This window comes from Sturnira hondurensis, unplaced genomic scaffold (assembly GCF_014824575.4).
Source record: "Sturnira hondurensis isolate 20B ecotype Veracruz unplaced genomic scaffold, ASM1482457v3 Scaffold0011291, whole genome shotgun sequence".
Lineage (NCBI taxonomy): Eukaryota > Metazoa > Chordata > Mammalia > Chiroptera > Phyllostomidae > Sturnira > Sturnira hondurensis.
Window position 1 is genome coordinate 4,121,373 of NW_028083922.1, and position 23,017 is coordinate 4,144,389.

The 23,017-nt window shown below is 35.3% G+C and overlaps 1 protein-coding gene across 2 annotated transcripts in view; it reads left to right on the plus strand.

Moving 5' to 3' along the window:
- The first annotated feature begins 239 nt into the window (after positions 1-239).
- MMS22L (MMS22 like, DNA repair protein) overlaps positions 240-23,017 on the plus strand; it is a 119,185-nt gene continuing 96,407 nt past the window's right edge. For both annotated transcript variants that reach the window (XR_005068473.1, XM_037059736.1), the window contains exons 1-10: positions 240-357; positions 926-1,107; positions 2,199-2,324; positions 3,973-4,022; positions 7,140-7,227; positions 7,322-7,499; positions 10,067-10,157; positions 11,949-12,079; positions 13,512-13,625; positions 22,836-23,012. Coding sequence is in view for 1 of the 2 variants with exons in the window: in XM_037059736.1 (XP_036915631.1) it covers positions 941-1,107; positions 2,199-2,324; positions 3,973-4,022; positions 7,140-7,227; positions 7,322-7,499; positions 10,067-10,157; positions 11,949-12,079; positions 13,512-13,625; positions 22,836-23,012 (1,122 nt within the window). In the remaining variant the exon portion in view is untranslated. The remainder of the gene's footprint in view (positions 358-925; positions 1,108-2,198; positions 2,325-3,972; positions 4,023-7,139; positions 7,228-7,321; positions 7,500-10,066; positions 10,158-11,948; positions 12,080-13,511; positions 13,626-22,835; positions 23,013-23,017) is intronic.

Here is a 23,017-nt window from a genome sequence, read left to right on the forward strand (position 1 = left end):
CTTCCTAGTTGGTTATCACTTTCGCTGATCACTCAGGCCCCGCCTTCTGGCCAAATGCGCCAATTAAAACGAAGAACAGAGAAAAAAAAACGCAGAGCAGAGAAAAAGAAGAAAAGAAAGAATGAAAGGCGAAAAGCTGCAAGGAAACCTCGGCAGGCAGACTCTCGCGATACTTCGCCAGCACCAGAGGTTCCCGGGAGGACCTCGAGAGCGGGCCTGTGGAGGCGGGCTCTCTGGTGGCCCCGCCCCTCCCGAGCACCGCAGCTTGGCGGGAATTTCGCCGGTTTGGGATTCGGGCCCCACGCACACTGTGGCTGTATTTGGGACCCCAGCGAGCGGATCTCGGGGATTGAAAGTGTGAGTAGGCACGACGGGCAATAAGCAGGGGGTGCTCGGGTGCTGAGGTTTCCGGCTCTTGTTGTCCCCTGCCCGGGCCGGTCTCTGCCGAGTTCGTTCCGGGAGAACCTTGAGACTGGCTCGGTGGCCGGGAGAAGTGGTGTTTGGCGCGGAGTACTCCTGATCCCCACCCGGAGTCTGCAAAGGAACTTTCTCACGACACTGCGAGATAACTGGCTCAGTGCGATTTAGTGGAGGGCAGAGGTCCAAGCTGGCTCGGGAGGTGCCGGACGGTATCTGTCTAGCAAACACTTTTTGGTCTTTACCCAGTCCCGGGCTGCGGCAGGGTCCGACCCAGAGGCATTAAGTTCCTGCTGCAGCCCGTCTTGGGTGCCTTCTGCCGAAGTTCTGGCCGCTTTGATCTAGGGGAGTCAGTGGAGTGGGAATCTGGCTTCTTGGTTTTTTTCTTTGTGCTGGGGAGGGGAGCGCTTTGGTGACTTTCTGACGTCGCTCGCTCTTCCTCCAGGAGTCTAATCACAAACTTCTCTGGAGTCCTTAATGGTAATATAATGACCCCCAAACATTTTAGGACATGAAGTAGACTATGGATATCTGTTCCGCTGCTGTGTCGACGTTCCTGACCGACAGTTTGGAACTGGAGCTGGAAACTGAATGGTGCAACCTCCCTTGCTTTTCTTGTGCTTTTGACAATAGAGGAGGAGGAAAACATTTTTCTGGAGAGTCCTACCTTTCCAGCGGAGCCCTTAAGCGGTAGGTAGAAGAATGGAAGACTTTGTTTTAATACTTTCATCAGATTTTTCATTAGTTTGTTAGAAATGATATTTAAGGTTTTAGATAACTAAACTTTGATATTCAAGCCGTGTTTTTGTAAGTCGGCTTAGTACATCAGACAGATGCAAACTATTAGGTCTGTCATTGGTTTCTTGGTTAAGAGCATACCTAAAATATTTTTGGATAGGAAGGAGAACTTTCTTGCTACCTAATATCTCTCACCTCTCTGCTTCCTCACCCTTGCCTGCCTGAGCTGGGTTCTAATTTCCCTTTTACTTAAAGTGAATCAGTCCTGAACTACCTGGACTTTTTCAAATGATGTTTCCTCCTAAAACATGAAGTGATATTTTGGAGTTTCTCAGTAAGTCTTAAGTAAGACATGCACATTTTTTGTTGCCCCAGTTCTTTCTAAAGCTGTGAGTCATTACATTATTCACAGAAGTCTTATAGACTTATTTTTTAAACTTTTCTGATAAATACACCAGATTGTGTAAATTCACAATAATGTTATTCTTCAAAGTTCTTGCCTTGGACAGTTGGACACATATTGTCGTAAAACTGCTCTTATTGAAATATTTTGGAAATACCTTCCAAGGCAACTCTAGTCAGAAAGCAAATAATTTTTTGTTGGTTTTATAGTTGTGCCTTGTTCGAAACCTTAAAAAAGATTACTCAATTTGATTACACTGTTCTCCAGACATGGCTCAGAATGACTTATAATTTATAGCTGTTTTAAAAATTAAATGCCCCCCTCAAAGGGTGAAATTCTACATGGGAAGACCACTATTAAACACGGGCTAAAGTATGTACCTTAGACTCCTTTTTGTGCTTTACACATAAGTTACATTGCTCTCTAGAGTTATACTTTTTTTGAATCAGTATATAGGACAGAATTTTTAATACAGTTCTAGCTTTAGTATTCCTGGGTATGTGTTCGGTACTAAGCCATATCCCGACCTTATTATTGCTGGCGTGTCATGTATATTATGGGTTAATGGAATGTCAAAAAGACGTTATAGTTTAGGATTTAGCACACTTTTCATGAGATTTAATCATAGTTTTCATTTCAGATTAATTTTGAATCTTGATCCTTTACCAACAAATTTTGAAGAAGATACAGTGGAAATATTTGGCATTCAGTGGGTTACTGAAACAGCGTTAGTGAATTCATCTAGAGTGCTGTTTCATTTATTCAGGCAAGTCTGTTTGTTTTTTTTAAATTTCCTTGGAATACAGATACTGTTCACTTTTGTAAATTATGTTGCTCTGTGGTTTCTAATACTGATATTAACAAAAGCACCAGTAGAGTTGTGCATTTTGTTCACTTGATTATCTTGTCAATAACAAAATTATGCAGTAGTATTTTATAGAGTAACAGTTTTAATGAGTTGTTTTTTAATGAATAATCTTTTTAAGAATCTTTATTTGACTTCATATATTTAAGACAAATATTTAAGGCTTTGAACTATATAGTTTTGGAAGAAAACCAAAATACTTTTGTTGTTTAATAGCCATAATCTTTTAATGATTTTTAGAGAATGAACTTATGCTTTCCTGTATATTTTTCAGAGTGTATCATAGAAATATTACTAGTTAATGATTAATTTAGACAACATTAAAATTTCTTAATGAAAAATTTCAAACACACACAGAATAATATAATGAACCCTCGCATACCTTCCCTTAATTATAATAAACATCAAGGTTTTATCACGTATTCTTCATTTGTTCCTTCTCCTCTTATTTTTGGCTTAAGTATTTTTAAGCAAATTTTAGGCTTCATGTCATCATTAAATATTTCAGTATGAATTTCTTAAAAAATACGAACTTTTTCCCACACATAAACACTTATCACTTAGTATCATAATGAACACAGTTGAAATAATGTATCATTTAAAACTTAGTCAATATTCAGATTTTAGATTTTGAAATGAAGTCAGTTATCGAGGGCAAATTATTATCCAAAAATACATTAAGAATGGGTATATGGTACATTTAAGTGAAAATGAAAAGGTGGAGGGATTTCTCCTCCCACCCTCATCCCATAGACCTTGTGAAGAGACATCATTGCATTTGTGTCATGTGGCATGTGTTATTGGGAACAGACTGAGTGAGAGCTTCTCTAATTTTGAGCATACAGAATGAGTTGAGTCTTTATCTAGGACACAGGTGGTAAATATGAGTCAGTCTTTAAGGAGTTGAGAGGCAACTAGGAAGAATTGCCAGAGAAGATTACTCTCAGGAATTAGGTGGGACAATATAAATATAACTTTCCCTGATAACTCTAGTCTTTTTAAACTCCTACTGTGTAGATACAGAATCAGGCACAAATACCACCCCTTTTTGAATACATAAAAATCTTACTACAGAATTATAAGCATGTAATTCTGTAACATAACAATATCACACTCAAGCACATCACATGACATTTTAGGTGAAATGTTCCATTCGCTGTCCATCTTGCTCAAGACATTCACATACTCTTCCAACCATGCTCAATGGCGTTATTTCTGCTGGACCCTTTATATGATATAACTTAACATTTTATTATATAACTGTTAACCTAGGCTATTTTATATAGTAAGTATCTTAAACTTCTTGAAGATTTAAACAGTACCTGGGAAATCTATGATATTTGATACGATTTTTGAGGTATATGCAGCTTGTAATATATTATTTTTGGAAGGTCAGACAAAGGCATATTTTATCTTTTCCCAAAGTCTTCATTATCTGAAGCTGACCCTGTAATAAACATTTTTGAAGTATTGGAACCATTGTCCTTGTAATTGTTACATTCTTTACACTATTCTAAAATTAACTCTCACTTTACATTTTTTAAATTAGGCAACAACTATATAACTTGGAAACCTTATTACAGGCCAGCTGTGACTTTGGTGAGTCGTGTGCTTAAAGGTGAATTGTGTGTTTAAAAGTGAGTTGCATGTGGGTTTCATGATGTGTGGTTGGGATAGCATAATAACCTGGAGGAAGTGTTAAGTTAGAAGCTCAGGATACAGTGTATTTAGTTTTTAGGAAAAGTATGACCCTTAAATTTTGTCATAGATGAGATTTACAGTACTTTTTCAAATCTGTGGGTAAAATTGATTTAAGGCTAAACATCTCTGAAGTGAGTTAGTAATGGGCTTTGAGGGTGCAAAGTGAGATAGTGAACTCATAAGAGAAATAGTACCAGACCTTATGCTATCTCCTTGCTCTTCTGCTTTCTGTTAGTTTGTCTGTTTTTGACATGTAATGGATTACTCATTTGGCGGGCTTGGTACAGCTCAGTTAGTGAAGGGAATTGAAGGTTCTGTTTTAGTGCAGGCCAGCTTCTCCTGTCTGGCAGCTTAGGTTCAGTTGTATTTAGAATCATGGCCCCATGGCCAGCCTGGGTTCCAACCCTAGCTAATTGTGGGTCCCACACCAGTTAATAGTTCTCACCGGGTTGAGTTTTTGTGAGAGTTAAAGGACATAATGCAGGTTAAGTGCTTACCCCGGCAACTAAGGATTACCTGGACCACACACCTTTGGTTAAACAAAGGTTTAGTGGCTTTACTAACCCAAGGGGAAAATCCACATCATGAGGCACAGTTGGGACCTCTCCATAAGAGGAAGTAGGGAGGGGGTTGTGCTAGGGTTTGGGTTTGTGCCAGCTGATTCTGGGTGAAGTTTAAGGGGGCTAGGACTTTGTTCTGGGTTGCATGCTGTTAAGAACCAGGAGCAGTAAGATTATTGTGTTAATTTTTATATAGAAGGTGAGACAAAGAGAGCCTAGGGAGGTTCTAATTAGTAAAGAAGCAACCTTGTTAGCTGGAAGAGGGGGGTGTTTTGTTTTGTTTTTTATTTCATTTGTGTGTGTGTGTGTGTGTGTGATTGTATAAAGCCTTATTTCTGATTACAGAGAGGGTTTGTTACTGTCTTGTTTCACCATAATCCTGGGATAGCCCGGTCTAATTATTTTAAAATTATTTTATTAAAGTATAGGTGACATACAATATTATATTTGTTTCAGGAATACAGGAATATTATATTTGTTTCAGGTATAATGATTTGACCTTTATATACCTTACAAAGTAATCACCGTAAGTCTAGTAATCATCTGTCATTGCACAAAGTTATTATGGCATTATTGACTATTCCCTAGGCTCTACATTGCATCCTTGTAACTTACCTATTATGTATAGCCAGAAGTTTGTACTCCTTAACCGCCTTCCCCTTTTTACCCACTACCTTCCCTCTGGCAATTATCAGTTTATTCTCTGTATCTGTTTCTGTTTTGTTTTCTTTTAGATTCTACAAGTAAGTGAAATCATATGGTATTTGTCTTGCTCTGACTAACTTATTTCATGTAGCATAGTACCTTCTAGGTCCATGTTGTCACAAATGGCAAGATTTCATTCTTTTTTTATGGCTGAAAAATAGTCCATTGTATACATTGTATAGATATATATATCACATCTGTCTCCATTCATCTGTTGATGGGCACCTATGTTACTTCCATATCTTGGCTATTGTTATTTGCTACAGTGAACATAAGGATGCGTATATCCTTTTGAATTAGAGTTTTCACTTTTTTCAGATAAATACCCAGAGGTGGAATTGATGTTGATGTGTTGTGTGGTAGTTGCATTAATTTTTTGAGGAACCTCCGTACTGTTTTCTATAGAAGCTGTACCAAATCACAGTCACACCGACAGTGCATAGGGTTCCCCTTTCTTGGTATCTTCACCAACACTTGTTATTTGTTGACTTTTTGATAATAGCCATTCCGATAGGTGTGAGGTGACATTTCATGTGGTTGGATTATTTTTATTATTTTAGGAAAACTGTTTCATTTCAATAAAAATAGCTGTCAGGGCTGTTTTGCTTGTTTTCTTTTCTCAGTATATGCTCAGTAACTGTTGAGTGTGGTTTCACTAGCCCCCGAGTCCCTGCTTCAGCCGAGGCACTAGGTAGGGTGCAGACAAATCCGAGTGGAAAAGTGTGCTGCCGAAGAGCTTGCGGTTGGTTGTCTCTTACTTTCCTTACAGTGATTGTTACCATACATATGTTTTGCCCATAGTGACATTCCAGGTGATTTTTGCTGATGTAAATATGGCAAGGATTGAAGCTGGAAGGAACACAATATTAATATATCATTTGGGGCCTTATAAATCATTATAAGGAGTTTTGATTTTATTCTGAATTCTGTAGATAGCCTTTCATAGGTTTTGATTTAGGAGAAACAGGAATTGACACACACACATATATTATTTATTTATATATATACACTTAAAACCTATTTTGTACTTAGATTATACCAGGGCAATGGAAAATGTGGGAACACCTATTAGGAGACCTGCTGCAGTAATTCAAGAATTTATAGGGAAATAGTTTGAAGGTATATTTTGGTCATAAACTTAATAGGACACTGGTGGATTATATGAGTTTTAAGGAAATGGAAGAAGCAAGAATGACATATAAGCAGTTGTTGACACCAGTTTTAAAGAGTGGAGAAAACATGGGTGTGACAGGTTTGGGAAGAAATCCAGGATGTATCTGCACCGTCTGAGCAATCCAAGTGCAAGGTGGTGTGCAGTTTAACATGCAAGGTCTGGAGGGCAGAGGAGAGGTCTGAGGTATAGATAAACCTTTTTGAAATAAAGGAACTGATTATAGGCACGACAGGGGAGGACCCAGGACTGAGTCCGGAGGAACCCCCACCCTCGTGGTTGGGTGGAGGAGGAAGAACAGGCGCAGGAGGAAGAAAGGAGACTGGCGGTATACGGTGTCAGCGAAACCAGGTGTAGCCAGTGCTGCTGCGAGGGCAGTTACTTGAGGACAAGCAGTGTCCGTTGATTGGACCACATGAGTTTCATTGGTGACCTTAGTAAGAACAGATTTGTGGAGGGTGGCAAGAATCCTATAGGAATTAGTAGGAAAAAGTAAAAGATAGAAAACTGGTGCTTGTGTGTTACTGCTCACCGATTAATTATTTAAGCTATGATTAACAGTATCTGTTTTGGTTTCAGGGAAGATATCAACCCTACACCGCCAAGCAGACAATATTAGGCAGCAGTGTGTAACTTTTCTTCATTATGTTAAAGTTTTCATCTTCAGGTAGGACATCAGGTGACTATTATGATTACTGCATGAGCATCTGAGTACCTCTTCCTCCAAACCCTGGTTGTTCATGGCATCCAATTGCTTTTAGGTTCCTGAAAGTACAGAATGCCGAGAGTCATGTTCCTGTTCATCCCTATGAGATTTTGGAGGTGCAGCTTCCCTCAGTATTGATTGATGAGCTTCATGGATTACTCTTGTACATTGGACATCTATCTGAGCTTCCCAATATTAATCCTGAAACATTTGAAAATCAAAATCAGATTAAGGTTTGGCTTATTTCAATTAATTTTTAAATTATCCTCTTTTCTCTCTATAAGGAGTATTTATTCAAGAATGAAGGAAATTATTTAAAGAGTGCAGCTCTGGACTCAGACTGCCTGATTTGAAATTCTGGCTCCTCCTTTTAATTATGTGCCTTTAGGCAAGTAATACCTCTTGCTTCAGTCTTCCTATCTGTATAATCGGTACAGCTTCCTAGAGTTAGTGGGAGAATTAGATACATTAAAATGAATAAAGCACTTAGAACATAGCACACTCTAAGTCAGGGATAATTGTTCTGTATTCCAATGTATAACTGCAAATGTTTGGAAGTTTCAAATCAAATCAAATAACCTTTATTTTCTAAAATATGTATCATCTTTCCCTACTTTTATTATAGTAAAATATAGGATCACCTTATAAAAGGTAGATTTGCAAAACCATGTAATTTTTTTATTTTGACTCTTGAGACTTTTTAGAATATGATTAAGTTGTTTTGACTAATGCCCTTCCCCCCCTTTTTAAAATTCGTATTGTTAGCATAACGCAGCTTTTAGATATAGTTAGCAAATTCTCCATAGGATAATGTAAGGTTTGGTGTATAATCAATTATACTTCCCATGGATTCTGTAAACTCTCAGCCTCTTCTATTTTATTTGACTTCATGAAGTTGAATAACATTTAGTTTTTAGGCATGTGTTTTTGTCCAAATTCAAAGTACAATGAAATGTTTATATATTTCTGTGAAAATTAAAAACAACAAAAAATGAACTCTTTATGAGGGATAAATATATCTAATAATAAAAGTAAACAGAGTCTTGGCTTTTGTGGCTCAGTTGGTTGGAGCATCATCCCATAAACCAAAAGGTCATGGGTTTGATTCCCAGTCAGGGCACATGCCTGTGTTGCAGGTTCAGCCCAGTCCTGGTTGGGGCACATACTGGAGGCAACCGATTGATGTTTCCCTCTCTCTCCCCTTCTTTCCTGTCTCTCTAAAGTCACGTAATCATGATTACATGAATCTCAGTAATCATGTCCTTGGGAGAGGATAAAAAAGAAAGTAAATAGAGTTCCAACTGAATTCACAGGTTTGTATGGATAAGCCATAGGAAGCAAATAGGTAATTGCTTTGAATTAAGTCATTTAATAAAGATTCAAGGGTAGATTGTGGGGGAGGGATATTTTTTCTTCCTTTTAGTTTCTAAATTTGAATGCTTTTTATTATCTATCAAGTGTTTAAGAAAGTAGTTAATAATTTATCTAGGAACAGAAATAAATGTGTCCGAGGGTTCTCAAACTAAACTAGGTTTTGCCCTTCATAGACTTTTTAGTTAGTCAGATTTGAAAAGCTAGATTATTTGAAGATTGAAAGACTGAATTTTAAAGCAGGGGAATATAGTGTTCAACACACATACACAAAAATCATACACTTAAATTATTTTCTAAAACAACAGCAAAAGCATCTCACAATATAAAAAGTTTCTTTCAAAACTTTATACATACCTTGTAGGTTATCAGCCTTATATATGAAAAGTAGTGATTTAATTGGTATTTTCAGTTGAGCATCTGTCTTATTTTTTTTGGAATGTTTTTTATTAGAAATATTTGGATATTTATATAGTTATATTTGTCAATTTTTTTCTTTTCTATCATCTCTGTGCTGATGTTAAAATATACTTGTTTTTACATTTATCTTTAAGAAAATATGCTGTGAGGTAGGAAATCTAACTTTAGTTTCTTACAAATAAACAAGTTAATAATTCTGTCTTATTGAATGACCCATGCTTTCCACACTGATTTGGATACCACATTTTTTCATTTCTTCCCTATTTTGCTGTTTTTTATTATCTGTTCCTGGGCCAGTATTGTTGTATTAGTGTATCGTTTCATTTTGTTTCCATATTTGATAAGGCAAGTTCCATCATTCTTTCTAGTTGTCTTAATCTTGTATATGATTATATTTAGTTTTTATAGTGATACTAAATGTTGACTGGAAGAAGGTTAGTGATAGTTAAAGCTCTGGTTTTCAGTCAGATAGAATTAGGTTTGAATCCAAATGCATGAACTGAGAGGTAATTTCTTCACCTCTGTTAACTTAAAGTTCATTAAAGGGCATGACAATAGTATCTACATAATAGTTTAGAGTTCTCTTGTTAATATTCCTCATAGGAGCTGCTGGGCATGTATTCCATTTAAAAAACTTATTTCCTAACTAAAGTCTAAAACAAAACCATGAAAATACTTGTTTTTAAAATTCTTTTACTGCCGTGCAGCTCTTACAAATCAGAGCTTAGTTGGAAGGGACCTTTACTATACAAAGCTACTCAGCAGCCCCAAGATGGGCCTGTGTTAAATCTTTAGATGAAAATATATCCTGTCCTGCTTTTAAAATCTCTGGTGAAAAAAAATCTTCTAATGATCAAGACGAAGGTTTTCCCTGAGCTTTTGAATAGGGGTAGATTAGTTGATTCTTTGTCATGGTGCTTATGAAGGAGAGTTGTGATATGCCGTCACTTACCTTGTGAAGTACTGAATATTAGGAATTGTCAGTCACCGCTGACATTGTCATTCACAGCTTTTTCAACCCTCGTGGCATTTGTTACATCTCCACTTGGATGTCCATTGGCTGGTGCTAGAAATTCTTCAGGTGCTTGGTGAAAAATTGAGTAAGTGTGTGGTTTTCTGATTTCTGTTCTTTTTCTAATCCAAACTTTTATTGGTTTTTAAAGTTATACAAGTAATAAGTAGCCAAAGTAAACAGTGAAAATCTTTTTTGTAGAGTTAACTACTGGAAATGGCTTAGTCTGTTTATATCCTCATACTTTCTTTTAGTATACAGATATAGACTTCCTACTCATACGTAGGAAGTTTGTTTTGATTTCCAACCACAAATGCCATGGTGTTGTTCTGTATGGTATATATCATTTAACAGTTGTTTTAAAGATTTGCTCATACATATAGTTTTACTTTATTCATTTAGGCCTGTATGTAAAGGACCTATCATTATTTATTTAACCACATTTGTTTTTTAATCAGTTATTTCCCTTTTATGATATTACAAATAATATTATACATCTTTCAATACTTGTACAAGTTAAGCTGTAGAATGGAGTATTGGAATTGGAGTGGCATATTGTAATTTTAATATTACATGTGCTCCCTGTTGCCGTAGAGTAAATTCCCCAATTGGTGTGCACTAATTGTGACCGTGCCTTTGCCTCATAGTGTTGCCAGTAGTGGATATTATCAGTCATTTTTATTTTTTGCCAAATAGTATGTGAAAAATGATAATGAAAAAAAAAAATTATTTTTATAATTTCCTGATTAGAAGTGAAGTTGAACATTCTCATAATTTTATTATCATTTTCTTTATTAATTAGTTCATAATCTTTTGCAAACTTTTCTGTTTTTTTTTTCACATTTTTAAAATTTTTAGACAAAGGGGAAGGGAAGGAGAAAGAGAGGACGTTAATGTGTGATTGCCTTTCATGCACCCCCCTACTGGACCAGGCCTGCAATCCAGGCCTGTGCCCTCACTGGGAATTGAACTGGTTGCCCTTTGGTTTGCAAGCTAGTGCTCAATCCACTGAGCCATACCAGCCAAGGCAATTTTTTTTTTTGATTAGTAGAAGTTTGTTACACATAGTAGTCTTTTAGTTCCTATGTTGCCTATTTATTTCGTGGTCTTGCTTTTTGTCATCTTTAGATTCTACTTTAAGTTTAGCAATATTCTGGAAATCTTTTACTTGCAAAGTAAATGATCAATTATTTAGGTTGTAAAGACATCCATTAACTCAATACCCACTTTTTAATTAATAAGCACAAAAATACATATGTCTGCATGTGAGTGTATACACATACAGACATATATATTTTTGTGTTTATTAATTAAAAAGCGGGTATTGAGTTAATGGATGTCTTTACAACATGTATACATATAAAGAATGTACACAAATATATAATTTCTCATTTGGATGCTGTATTTTAAATAATATTTTCTTAGACCAATACTCAGGTAGACTTACTCTTACTCTGATCTAGACATGAATTTTGGTACCTGTTAGGTTTGCTTGCTGTATTTTGCACCAAAAAAGTAATTGCACATAGCTACTTTATTATTATTTTTTAAAAAGAATGTTTTAAAGTCTTTATTAGTGAGAAGTGTGGGTGAAGATTTTCTCTTTGCCCTCTTTTATTTTTTTCTCTTAAGTGATATTGCTTGTTGCTTTTGAAAGATGGTCACATTGAGAAAACAGAAGTCTATTGAATGGTAATTGGAAAGATTGAAACTTTTTTAGGTGGTATTTATCAGTGTTTATGTAAGAAAGGTATTGTAAAATTTAACTTTTATTTGCAAAAATTTGCTTTTAAATGCATATGTCACAATAAGTTAATTTAAAGGTATACAATCACTTTCCTCCTGTAGTTTTAAATAATATATTTTATTATGTTTTTAGAACAAGTTGTATATGGTCATCAGTTTATGAATCTGGCAGGTGACAATTTAACCAATATCAGCCTATTTGAAGAACACTGTGAAAATCTCCTTTGTGATTTACTAAGCCTGTCACTTAACAGATATGACAAGGTAAAGCTTTAAAAGTTTGTTTGTATTTTGATACTTGTGGCAATAGTTAGTCCTTTAACCATGCAATTTAAACTATAAGTATTTAATCTGAATTCTCGTTAATTCTTTCAATTTTTTATTTACTATTATCTGGGATTTGAATTGGGAAATAATTTGACTTAAACATTTTTTAAAAGGCTGGAATTAGTGTTTTAGAGCTGTTGCTTTTTTAAAGCCTTTTTATCTTGTCAAAAATGAGTACATAAAAACAGGACATTTATGATGATGACTGGAAATTTAACTTCTATTCAGTAGTAGTGGTCAGCCCTTTAATAATTTAGCATATTGCTGTTACATAATGAAAGATGAATAATTAACTAAAGTTAGTTAATAAACTTAAAGGGTGGTTTTAGTTGACAAATTTTAAGGGTAGTTTTGTTTGCTTGTTTTTATCCGACATTGTGGAAATTGCTTTTTTCTATTAAATTGTATTTATATATAGTGTTTAATACAAAAAGATTTAAAGGTGTTACATTACACATTCATTTCAAGTAATGGAAATTTATAGATATTATTGTCACTTATTTCAGGTTATAAGCATAAACCTTACTTATGGGGAATCAGTAATTTTTAAAATGTAGATTGTTTTATGTATTGTCAGTATCTATTAAATCTCGTCTATGTGTACAGTTAATATAATGAATGGATTAATCAGATATGTTATAGTAATATCTTAACAGTTGCCTTTACTATGTCTTAGAAATATATATATATAATATGTATGAAATATGAATATCAGAACTTTAGCTATGCTTATAAATGTAGACAATATTCTCTGCAATTTTAATGGCCATTGAAGACATATTTGTTTAAAAAATGGTGAAATTATTTAACCTTTATAAATCTCTAATAATCATATTCTGATTTATAAAACGTTTTAGTTGCCTTTACAGTGAATCAAAAATTATTTTTTAATGTTTTTACTGCAAGTCTTTTATTGTAGTGGATGGATTTGGTCAACATTAGGAAACCGTGATGCTGAGGCCAAATCTAAGACTGCTTCTGCCTTTGTAAATAAAGCTTCGCTGGAGCACAGCCCCTGCCTCTCTTTCCTTATTGCCAGTAGCGGAGCTGAGCGCCTGTGCAGACTGTGTCATGAGTCCAGCCTCAGATATTTGCTGTCTAGCTCCTTACAGAATGTTTGCGGATCATTGCACTAGATATTTAACCAGAGGTTTTCTTACAAGTTAAAAATAAAATTTATTCCGTGCCTTTGGTTTTATAATGGGGATTTTTAAAAGTTGGTGAAACCACAGATTTTTAATAAAGAATTTTATGTAATTAAGTGTAAGTTTTAAGTGCTCTAAATCATTGCTATAAAATATTTGAGAGGATAAGTGGCATGTAAAATTCTACTGTATTGTAAGTAACACATTTTGGTTCTTTAATACAGGTTAGGCCTTTGGAAGCATTAACGAGTCACCATTGCCCATGTGCATGCATTAAAGAATTATGGGTTCTACTCATTCATCTTCTAGACCACAGAAGTAAATGTTCTGTCTCAGAAGTAAGTTGTAAAGTTAATGTGTTAGTTACCATTATTGATTCTGATTATTTTAAATTTATGTTTTGGTAGTTTTGGCCAAGAATTGTACAGAATTCCTTCTTTATACTATGACAATCACCACCAAATAGAGCATTAACTGAGTAATAAACATCTACTATATTTTTAATCTTAAGTTGGTAATATGAAATATAAAGACAGTCAAATATAAAATCTGACTGCCTTGTTTTCTCAGAGTTTTTTATTATTGTTGTTGTTGTGTTCTTAAGAATCTATTAGCCTAAAGTATTTAATACCCTTTAGTAATTCAGGAAATATTTTACTTAGGAAATGTGGCAAATTTAGATTTGGAGAAATAAAACAGATTTCTGTTATTCAATTTTACAGTATCTTATTTCAAGGCAGGATGAAGACAAGCATAAAGGGGGAAGATAGGACATTTTCTTCCACCTCAATTTGAGCCAGGTCTTCATAATGGGGCTTCATTTTATTTTATTTCACGTGTTGTAGATTAGGAGAAAAAGAGAAGTATCCACAGGCAGAAGTAAATACAAACAATTTATTGTGAGACAATGCTTAAAGGTTTATGTTATGTGAAAAAAGTACTTTTGATATTTTATGGGTTTTTGAATTTCCCAGCTTTGTACAATTTGGGCTTTGGATGACCGTATTTTTGCAAGTTTACAAGTACTATAGCAAAGTTTTCTAAGTATAAATTTATTATATTTTTACGTTTTAAATAAGGAAATTGTTTTCCTGGCATTTTAGTTGATCAGTACAGGTCAACTTTCCACTAGATTTAACTATTATGAAGTCCCAGCAGTTTTTCTCCTTTGATTATTTGCCAGGATGTTTTATTTCTTTGACATGGTAAAAATCAATTTTCTGATTTTCTTATTATTTAAGAATTTTATGTTTTTTTTAGAATTGCTCATATTTTATAAATTTTAGACTTGAAAGTGTAAATCACATGTAGTATAGGCATGTTTATATTGGTTGCCATTAGTTTTTTTCTAGATTTTTTTTAAAGTTTACTTATTTATTTAATTTTATACAGAGGGGAAGAGAGAGATAGAGGGAGAGAAACATCAGTGTGTGGTTGCCATTCACATGCCCCTCACTGGGGACCTGGCCCGCTACCCAGGCATGTGTCTTGACTGGGAATTGAACCAGTGACATTTTGTTTTGCAGGCCGGCACTCAATCCACTGACCACACCAGGCAGGGCTTTTTCTAGGTTTTAAATAGAAATATAGGCATAATTAAAAATACTAATTGTAGAAATTTGCATTGTGATACATAGTACTTTACCTAAATGATTTATATTCTCTTCATTTTATGTAGTAACCAGACTTGTGTTAAAATAATAAATGTCTGAAGCCGTTTCATTTTTTAAAATACTATTAAAATAAGTTATAGTCTCAGATTTCAGGGCCATTTTATTTTGCAAGGCAAGTTAAGAGTTTATATTCTTTTTGTTTGTTTGTTTATATTTTTGACAGTAAAACAGTTTGATCTTCCTGCTTAAAAAAAGACCGAATTTAATCATGCTGGGTACTCAGTAGTGGCATTTTAAGTGTGTCTGTTAGTTTGCAGAAAGCAAGAAGTATCGAGGCCATATACTAATAATCGGTGGGAACTCAGGTCAGATGAACACCAAAACTGCCTCATCAACTTAGATGCAGTTGCTAAATTATATAAACTTGAACATTAGCTTTCATACATATAAGGAGCAAGCATAGAAGATAAACCTTAGAGTTGACCTAAGTCAGTAGCCTACTAATATATCCAAGTGCTTCTAAATCTGGGCTCCTAACAGGATGAACTCAAAACTCGACTAAATTGGTAAGGAAAATTGCCTTTGACTGTGGTGTATTGCAGTTTAAAATTGTTTGTTATTTAAAGCCAGTGAGTTCATGATGTGTAGATGGTGCTAAAATTTTCAAGCCTGTGACTTCTAAACCAATGACATCGTCAATAACTGTGGACATTGGGTGGATACTTAAACCCACAGCTCCCCACCTAACTTCCCCCAAAATATAGAACAGCAAGAACAAATGAAACTACACATGTAAAAAACATGTTGACTATATAAGTACAAGATAGGAGTACTCAGAGCTATAAATTAAAAGTAAACATCACCAAAGCTCGACCACAAAACTCTTAACAAGCTAGGGTAGTAAGAAAAATTGCTCAGAAGAGAGAAGGGAGCTAGTAGTGGTCATAAAGTTGGTCTAGAACCATGGCCAGATTGTGAAAATAACTGAAAAAGTTTCCTTGTTGATCACAGAACTGATTATGGAATAGGAACACAAAAGTGTATGTGTGCCTCCAGGAGGCAGTCTTTGAAACTACACCTTCTGGAGAATAGAGGGAAAGGAAGCTTCGCCTTGGTGACTGAGTGGTGAAAGCAGTGGGAAGTAAAAGCAGAAAATATAGGGTCTTGTGAAACAAAAAGCACACAAACAACAAAAACCCAAACTTTCCACCACCACCACCACCATCACAAAATAAATACAAAAATAAAAAATAAGCAAATAATAAATAAAATCCAGTGAAGAATGGGACTTGGATACATTGACAAAAGAGGGATCACTGAACTAGGAATCTTAAAAAAAAGTCCAAATCTACAAAGTAAGAAGGGAAGCAAAGAGGTCTTTCTGAAGTTACTACTAGAAGGCAGAGTTGATGCACTTTCACTATGATACCCTCCCTCCCAGAAGCAATTATAAAGCAGAAGAAAATTGTGAGACTACTTCAGATGGAATCAAATAGACAAGTATTTGGGTTTGTAAAAAAACCACCTGGAATAAGATATTCCATTGTTAAAATAAGTAGACCCCAAACCAGAAATGAATGAAGTAAATTGAATGCAGGAGAGAAGTGGAAATAAAAATCAGTTTAGAATTCACTAAATTAGAAGATTCCCAAGGATAAGAGACTCAAATGAAAATTGAATAAGGGGCTTATTTTTGTGTATAAGTGGAACTTAACAAAACAAGCAAGCAAGCAAAGTATAACCAGAGGCACTGAAATAAAGAACAAACTGACACTAACCACAGGGTGGAGGGAGGTCATCCAGGAACGTGCCTAAAGGGCCCATGGACAAAGCCAGAAGGGAGTAGGGTTACAGGGGGAGGCTGGAGAGGGTGAGGTGGGGGAGAGTGGTAGGGAGAAAACAGAGACAGCTGTACTTGAACAACAATAAGGAAAAAGGAAGAAAAATTAATAAAGGGCATGGGAGAAAGGCAACCAAAGGAATAAAAATGAGATGAAGGAAGATAAAAGATCAGAGAGAAAATGGTTGAAATGGAAGATAGGCAAAGAATATCTGTTTGTTTATGTGGAGTCCCTAAAGAAGAAAAAGCTGTTGGATGTAACTAACATTTAAAACAATGAATGAATCCAAGAAAATGTTTCAGAAATAAAAGAGGAACTAAGTCTACTGGGTAACTGGACAGATTAACTCCAAATTATCCATGCTGAGACATAGCCTACTAAAACTATTTGACTTCAAACATACAGAAAATGTCAAATTCTGTAGGAGATCTTCAAGTCCTCCAGGCAAACACACCCAATCTTACAATAGCAAAATAATTTAACCTTCGCTAGACTTCTCAAAAACGACATGAAAACCAGACAACCATGGAGCATTTGAAAAGACTCAAAAAGCCTTCCTCCATGTGCAGACACAGCCGTAAGTCTGTGGTCCAGAAGAGGGCCCTCAACTGACTGTGCCAGACACCCTGATCTTGGACTGCCAGCCTCTGGAACTGAGTGAACTAACAATAGGGCATGACAGAACTACCTCTCAGCTTCGAGAAAAGGAATTTAGGTCCCACCTCTAACTCGAGATTGTACGGACTGTAACTATGAGCTACTCCCTTGATAAAAAGCTCAAGACTAAGGAAAAGTGTCCAAACCAAAAGGAAACAACAAAAATGTTCTTCTAAAACAGTGAAGAAGCAAGTTAAAAATTACTCTCTGTACTATTTGACATACAGTGGCTTTGGGGACTAAGGTGGATGTGGATTAGCTGAGAGAGAAAAACAGAAAAAGCAATTGAAAGTTCCAGGAGGAGCAAGGAAGTTTCTCTGTTTCGTCTACCTGGGAATGAATGGTTTCGCAGAACGCTGACCGGAGGCTAAGCAAGACTAAGAATCTGTGGCTCGGAGTTCTCCAGACTGCTGAAAGCAGAGGTTTCTTTTTTCCTATTTTATACAATGGTTTTAAAAATTTACAGTGCAACAGTATTGCCTTATACAGTTTACTCAGTTTATTATTTTTTAAAAGAAATGGTGAGTACACTGTAATTCTTGCCAAAAGGAATATTTAATTTTCCCTACCCTCTGCCTGGCCCCTCATTCCTATAATGAGGGAGGGGATACTGAATGGGATTTGAAGTTTTCCTTCTGAGAAAGGGACATTTTCTGCAGTTAGGTCAGTGATTAAAGGATTAATCCTCTAAGGAAAGTACTTAAAGGGGAGAGGCAGTTCCAGGTTATTAAGTTATTTTCAAAGGTTGTGTGAGCTGCTGCTGACCTCTGTGAAGGCCACGGGATGCTGTTTTTCAGGGGAGCAGCATAAGAAGCAATTAGAGGAGACTAGGAGAGCCGTACAAATGTTTGGGAATTTATACATACCCCGAATGATGTGCGAACTCCAAGAATGAAAATAAACTCATTTGATTAAGGATGTATTTGTGTCCCAGAATATATCCTAAGTGTGTAGCTAATAATGGGTGTATCTGTATGAGTGTTTTCCTAAAAACCCAACACTCATAGTCTAGTAGACTTCAATTTCCCAGAAGGGAGGGAAAGCAAATTAATATTCCTTGAATGATATTGTGAGCCTAAGCAAACTACTCAGATAACAGAGTCAGAACATATAAAGCTGGGTCTCAAATGCAGATTTATTTGATGGCAACAACCCATGTTTTTTTTTTCTGCCACATCATTATGTAAGAAAGTGCGTGTCTAAAGTTAGAAAAAGAAAATGAAGGAACAACAAACATTTACTTACTCTTGGGGAAACAGACCTAAATATATTTCATACATGCTCTCACATTCCCACAAGTGCCATGAACGTGTGGTCAGGACACCGATCCTCTACCTTGTGTGATATGAGTGTTTGGGCCTGTAAGTATTATACTATTATATTTCAGTTGATGCAAGTATGTACATGTTGCCACATTTAAGCATTACATACAGAATGTTGCAAAATTTTTCTGTAAAACAAAAACTTACAAATGCCAAAAAAAAAGACAAAGTATGGGCCAAAGATTTTATAACCTTGACTCTAGAAGTCCCATTTCTAGAAATTTACCCCTAGTATACCCCTGCAACAATTCAAAAATACGTGTGTATCAGGCTATTTATTGCAGCACTGTTTGTAAAAGCATAAAATTAGAAACTACCTAAATGCCCACACGCAGTACAGTGGTTAAAGAAACCATGGTATATCTGCACATGGTATATTACACATTTACAACAGAATGTAGAAGATGTATGATCTGACAGTGGAGTGCTTTCTAGAATTTATTAATAAAGTAAGTAAAGTGCAGAAATATTTAGAGGATGCTACATTTATGTGTACAAAGTTGAGGAAATATGTGTATTTAGTTGTACACAAAGAAATACTGGCAAGGCAAATCAGGAAGTATTGAGATTGTGGGAAGGAATGGGAGATGGGTGAGTGAGAATGGAGTGGAAGGATTTTAATGTGTTGTGCTGACTTTGGAACCATGTTACCCTTTCAGGTGCTCCAGATATAAGTCAACATGTGTGGAAAAGGGGCATTCAATAGAATGTAAAGAAAAACAGTTGAACCTAACTGTGTTGCTATTGAACAACACACTGAGGGGTGGGGTAGGGAGAGGACTAACGTAGGCAACTTAAACAGAATGCACTGTTCTGACTGTGTACTCTAATGCTAAAGACAAAAAACAAAAGCAAACAAACAAAAAACTGTAAATAGTGCAAATATTGGACTCCTGTTAGGAGATTCGTCTTTTACAGAGTTACATATGGATTCACAATTTTAAAGTTTACTTTTTTTGTAGTCTAGCACTGAGCAAATTTATAAGTATGGTGTGGGTAATTAGAGCCAGCTAAGAAAATTGATAGGAAATTGAATTATACATACGGAAAGAGGGAAAGCTAGAGTGAACCATAATGTATTCAATTGGATTGAGGTATCAGTATGAAATAATGGTTTTTAAATAATTAGATCTAGCTATAGATGTATATGTGCGTGGACATTCATACATTTTCCACCTTATCCATTGGGTGGGCCTAGAAACAATGATATGAGTAACAATGAGTGACTTCTAGCTATGTCTTGATTCTGAAATAATCATATTCCCAGGAGAGGAAATAAGGCTTCTTTAGTAAATGACCGATTCCAGGCTGTGGCTTGGAAAATGAGAAAATAAGAAACCCAATGAATTTCTCTTAGGGTAAAGAAAAAGATAAGCACACCCAGATTCCATATAGTGAAACTTCAGAACATCAAAGGCAGAGAGAAGAAATTGAAAGCATTCAGACAGAAAAACATAGAGTGACAATTAGACTGACAGTTAATTTGTCAACAACAGTGGAGACCAGTGGGAAATGATATCTTCATTGTATTAAAACAAAGTAATTGTCAACCCCAAATTCCTTATTCAGCAAAATCTCACAAGAGTGAAGTGAAACAAAAGCTATGTGAACATATGCTCTTATTTCTGAGGTGATTACTATAAGAAGAGAAAGTTGACTTACAAGCTGGAAGAGGGGGAAAAAATGAAATAAATATTCCATCCGAAGGAAGGCAAGAAGGAGGCACTGGTGGAAATTAGGTGTACAAATAGAAATACAGAAAAAGATGGTAGTTTTAAAAGTAAATAACATTGCATTGACTGTAGATGGACTACTAAATGCTTATTTTAAATATATACTGTTAGAACAGATGGTATTTACAAAAAATAATCCAAACAATACAGAAAGGTTCAGAATTTTAAAAAATATATATATATCAGGCTATTTATATATGTATAGGATAGGTAATGTATAAAACTAATGTTGGAGAAAACTAGACTTTAAAACCAACAAAAGCATTAAGTCACTTCATATTGATAAAAGGTACAATTTACCAGGAAGATAAAACAGATTAAAAATTCTGTATGGCTAATAACATGGTGCTAAATATAGAAAATAAAAATTGGCAACTATAAAGAGAAATATATATTCTTAGAGATATTGAAATACACTTCTAAGTAACTTGTAGGTAAAAGAAGATATAATGGAAATTTTTGATTTTTTTTGCAAGAAATAATTAGCATACTACTAGAAGCTGTGGGACTGCAGCTAAGGTTATAAAGAAGGAAATTTATAACTTTAAATACAAATGTTAGAGGAAAAAATGGAAATTAATGAATTAAGAAGTTAGGAGAAAATTTTTTTTCTAATAAACCCAAAGAAAGTAATAGGTAGCAAATAAAATTAGCACAGATTTTTAAGATTGAAAATAATAAAAATGATCAAACCAGTGAAAAAGATCAGAACAGTCCAAAATTGGATCTTCAGAAAGATTACTAAAATTGGCTAATCTTTCTTGAGGTGATTATAGAGTCAATGTTAGAAATAAAGAATGTGACTTTAGATTCTATAGATAGTAAGTAAAACAAGAGTTGAGATATTGTCAACAGCCTTATGCCTAATAATATAAATATGTGAAATGGACAACAATCTAGAAAAAAGTCTTACTGAAACTCATCAAATATTCAACAACAATAAATCAGGTAAATGGTTTTATCATATAGCCATGCATTGGAATATTCTGTAGAACTACAGCTATACTCATTAATTTGAATGAATCTCAGAAACATAATGTTGAGGAAAAGAGTTAAGTTACTGAAGCATAGAAACAGGCCACTTAATAGACACTTCTCCAAAGAGAGCATACAGATCACCAGTAGACATCTGAAAATATGCTCAGTGTCACTAATCACCAGAGAAACACAATTGAAACCACAATGAGATATCACCTCACTCCTGTCAGAATGACCATCATTAATAAATCAACAAGTGTTGCTGAGGGTGTGGAGAAAAAGGAACCCTTGTATACTGTTAGTGGGAATATGGATTGGTGGAAAGCAGTATGGAGTTACCTCAAAAAATTAAAAATGGAACTGCCTTATGACCCAGCTATTCTATTTCTGTGAATATATCCAAAGAAACCTGAAACACTAATTCAAAAGAATATATGCACCTTTGGATTTGTTGCAGCGTTATTTACAATAACCCAGATTTGGGAGCAGCCCAAGTGCTATCAGTAAATGGGTAGATAAAAAAGTAGTGTTACATTTACACAATGGAATACTACTTGGCCATAAAAAAGGAAATCTTACCCTTTGCAGTGTCATGGATGGACATGAAGAGTATTATGCTAAGTGAAATAAGCCAGTCAGAGAAAGACAAATACCATGTGGGTTTATTTATAGGTGGAATCTAATGAACAAAATAAACTAATGAACAAACTAGATTCCGATTCAAGAGTAGACAGCTGTCAGAGGGGATGAGAATTGGGGAGATGGGTAAAAAAGAGTGAAGGGATAAAGCAAAAAACAAAACAGATGCAGATAACAAAATGGCGATTACCACAGGGAGAGGAGAGTTGGAGGAGGTGGAAGAAGGGATGAAGGCCAAGGGTGACTAAGTGGTGGTGGATGGTGATTTGACTTGCGGTGATGAACGCGTAATATACAGACGATGTATTACAGAATTGTACACCTGAAACCTATCCAATTGTATTAACCAATGTTACCCCAATACATTTAATTAAAATATTTATAGAAAAATAATAACATGCATCAAAAGAAAACCAAACAACAAGAGGTGAAGCCAGAAACACATGATTTGGGCTTACGTACGTATATGGCAGAACTTCCAAAAACAAGGGAGTGACTTAGTGAAAGTCAAGGTAATGTTACCCAGGTTGGGAGACAAAGATGTGACGTGGGAACATAGCAACATGTAGGATCCTTCTGAAATACTATGCATTTTCAAATTCTTAACATGGGTTTTCTTTAATTACTGTTTTTTAAGTTTTGCATATTTGTGTTACATTGTCTTTGGCTCGTATATGCCATTATTAAAACAGAGGGAAAGCTCAAATCAAAGGCTGTTGGACCAGTGTCTACTTTAATTGAATCGTATCACTTCTGTTTCTATAGTCATTCTGGAACTGGTTGAGTAAACTACTTAAAACACTCTTTGAAAAGTCCAGTGACCAAAGAAGACCTTCTATGCCTGTAATCCAGCCCAGGGATCCACTAGGCTTTAGCTGGTGGGTTGTGGCTCATGTAGCCTCACTTTACCAGTTTGATCGCCATGGAGCACCAGATGAAACGGTAAG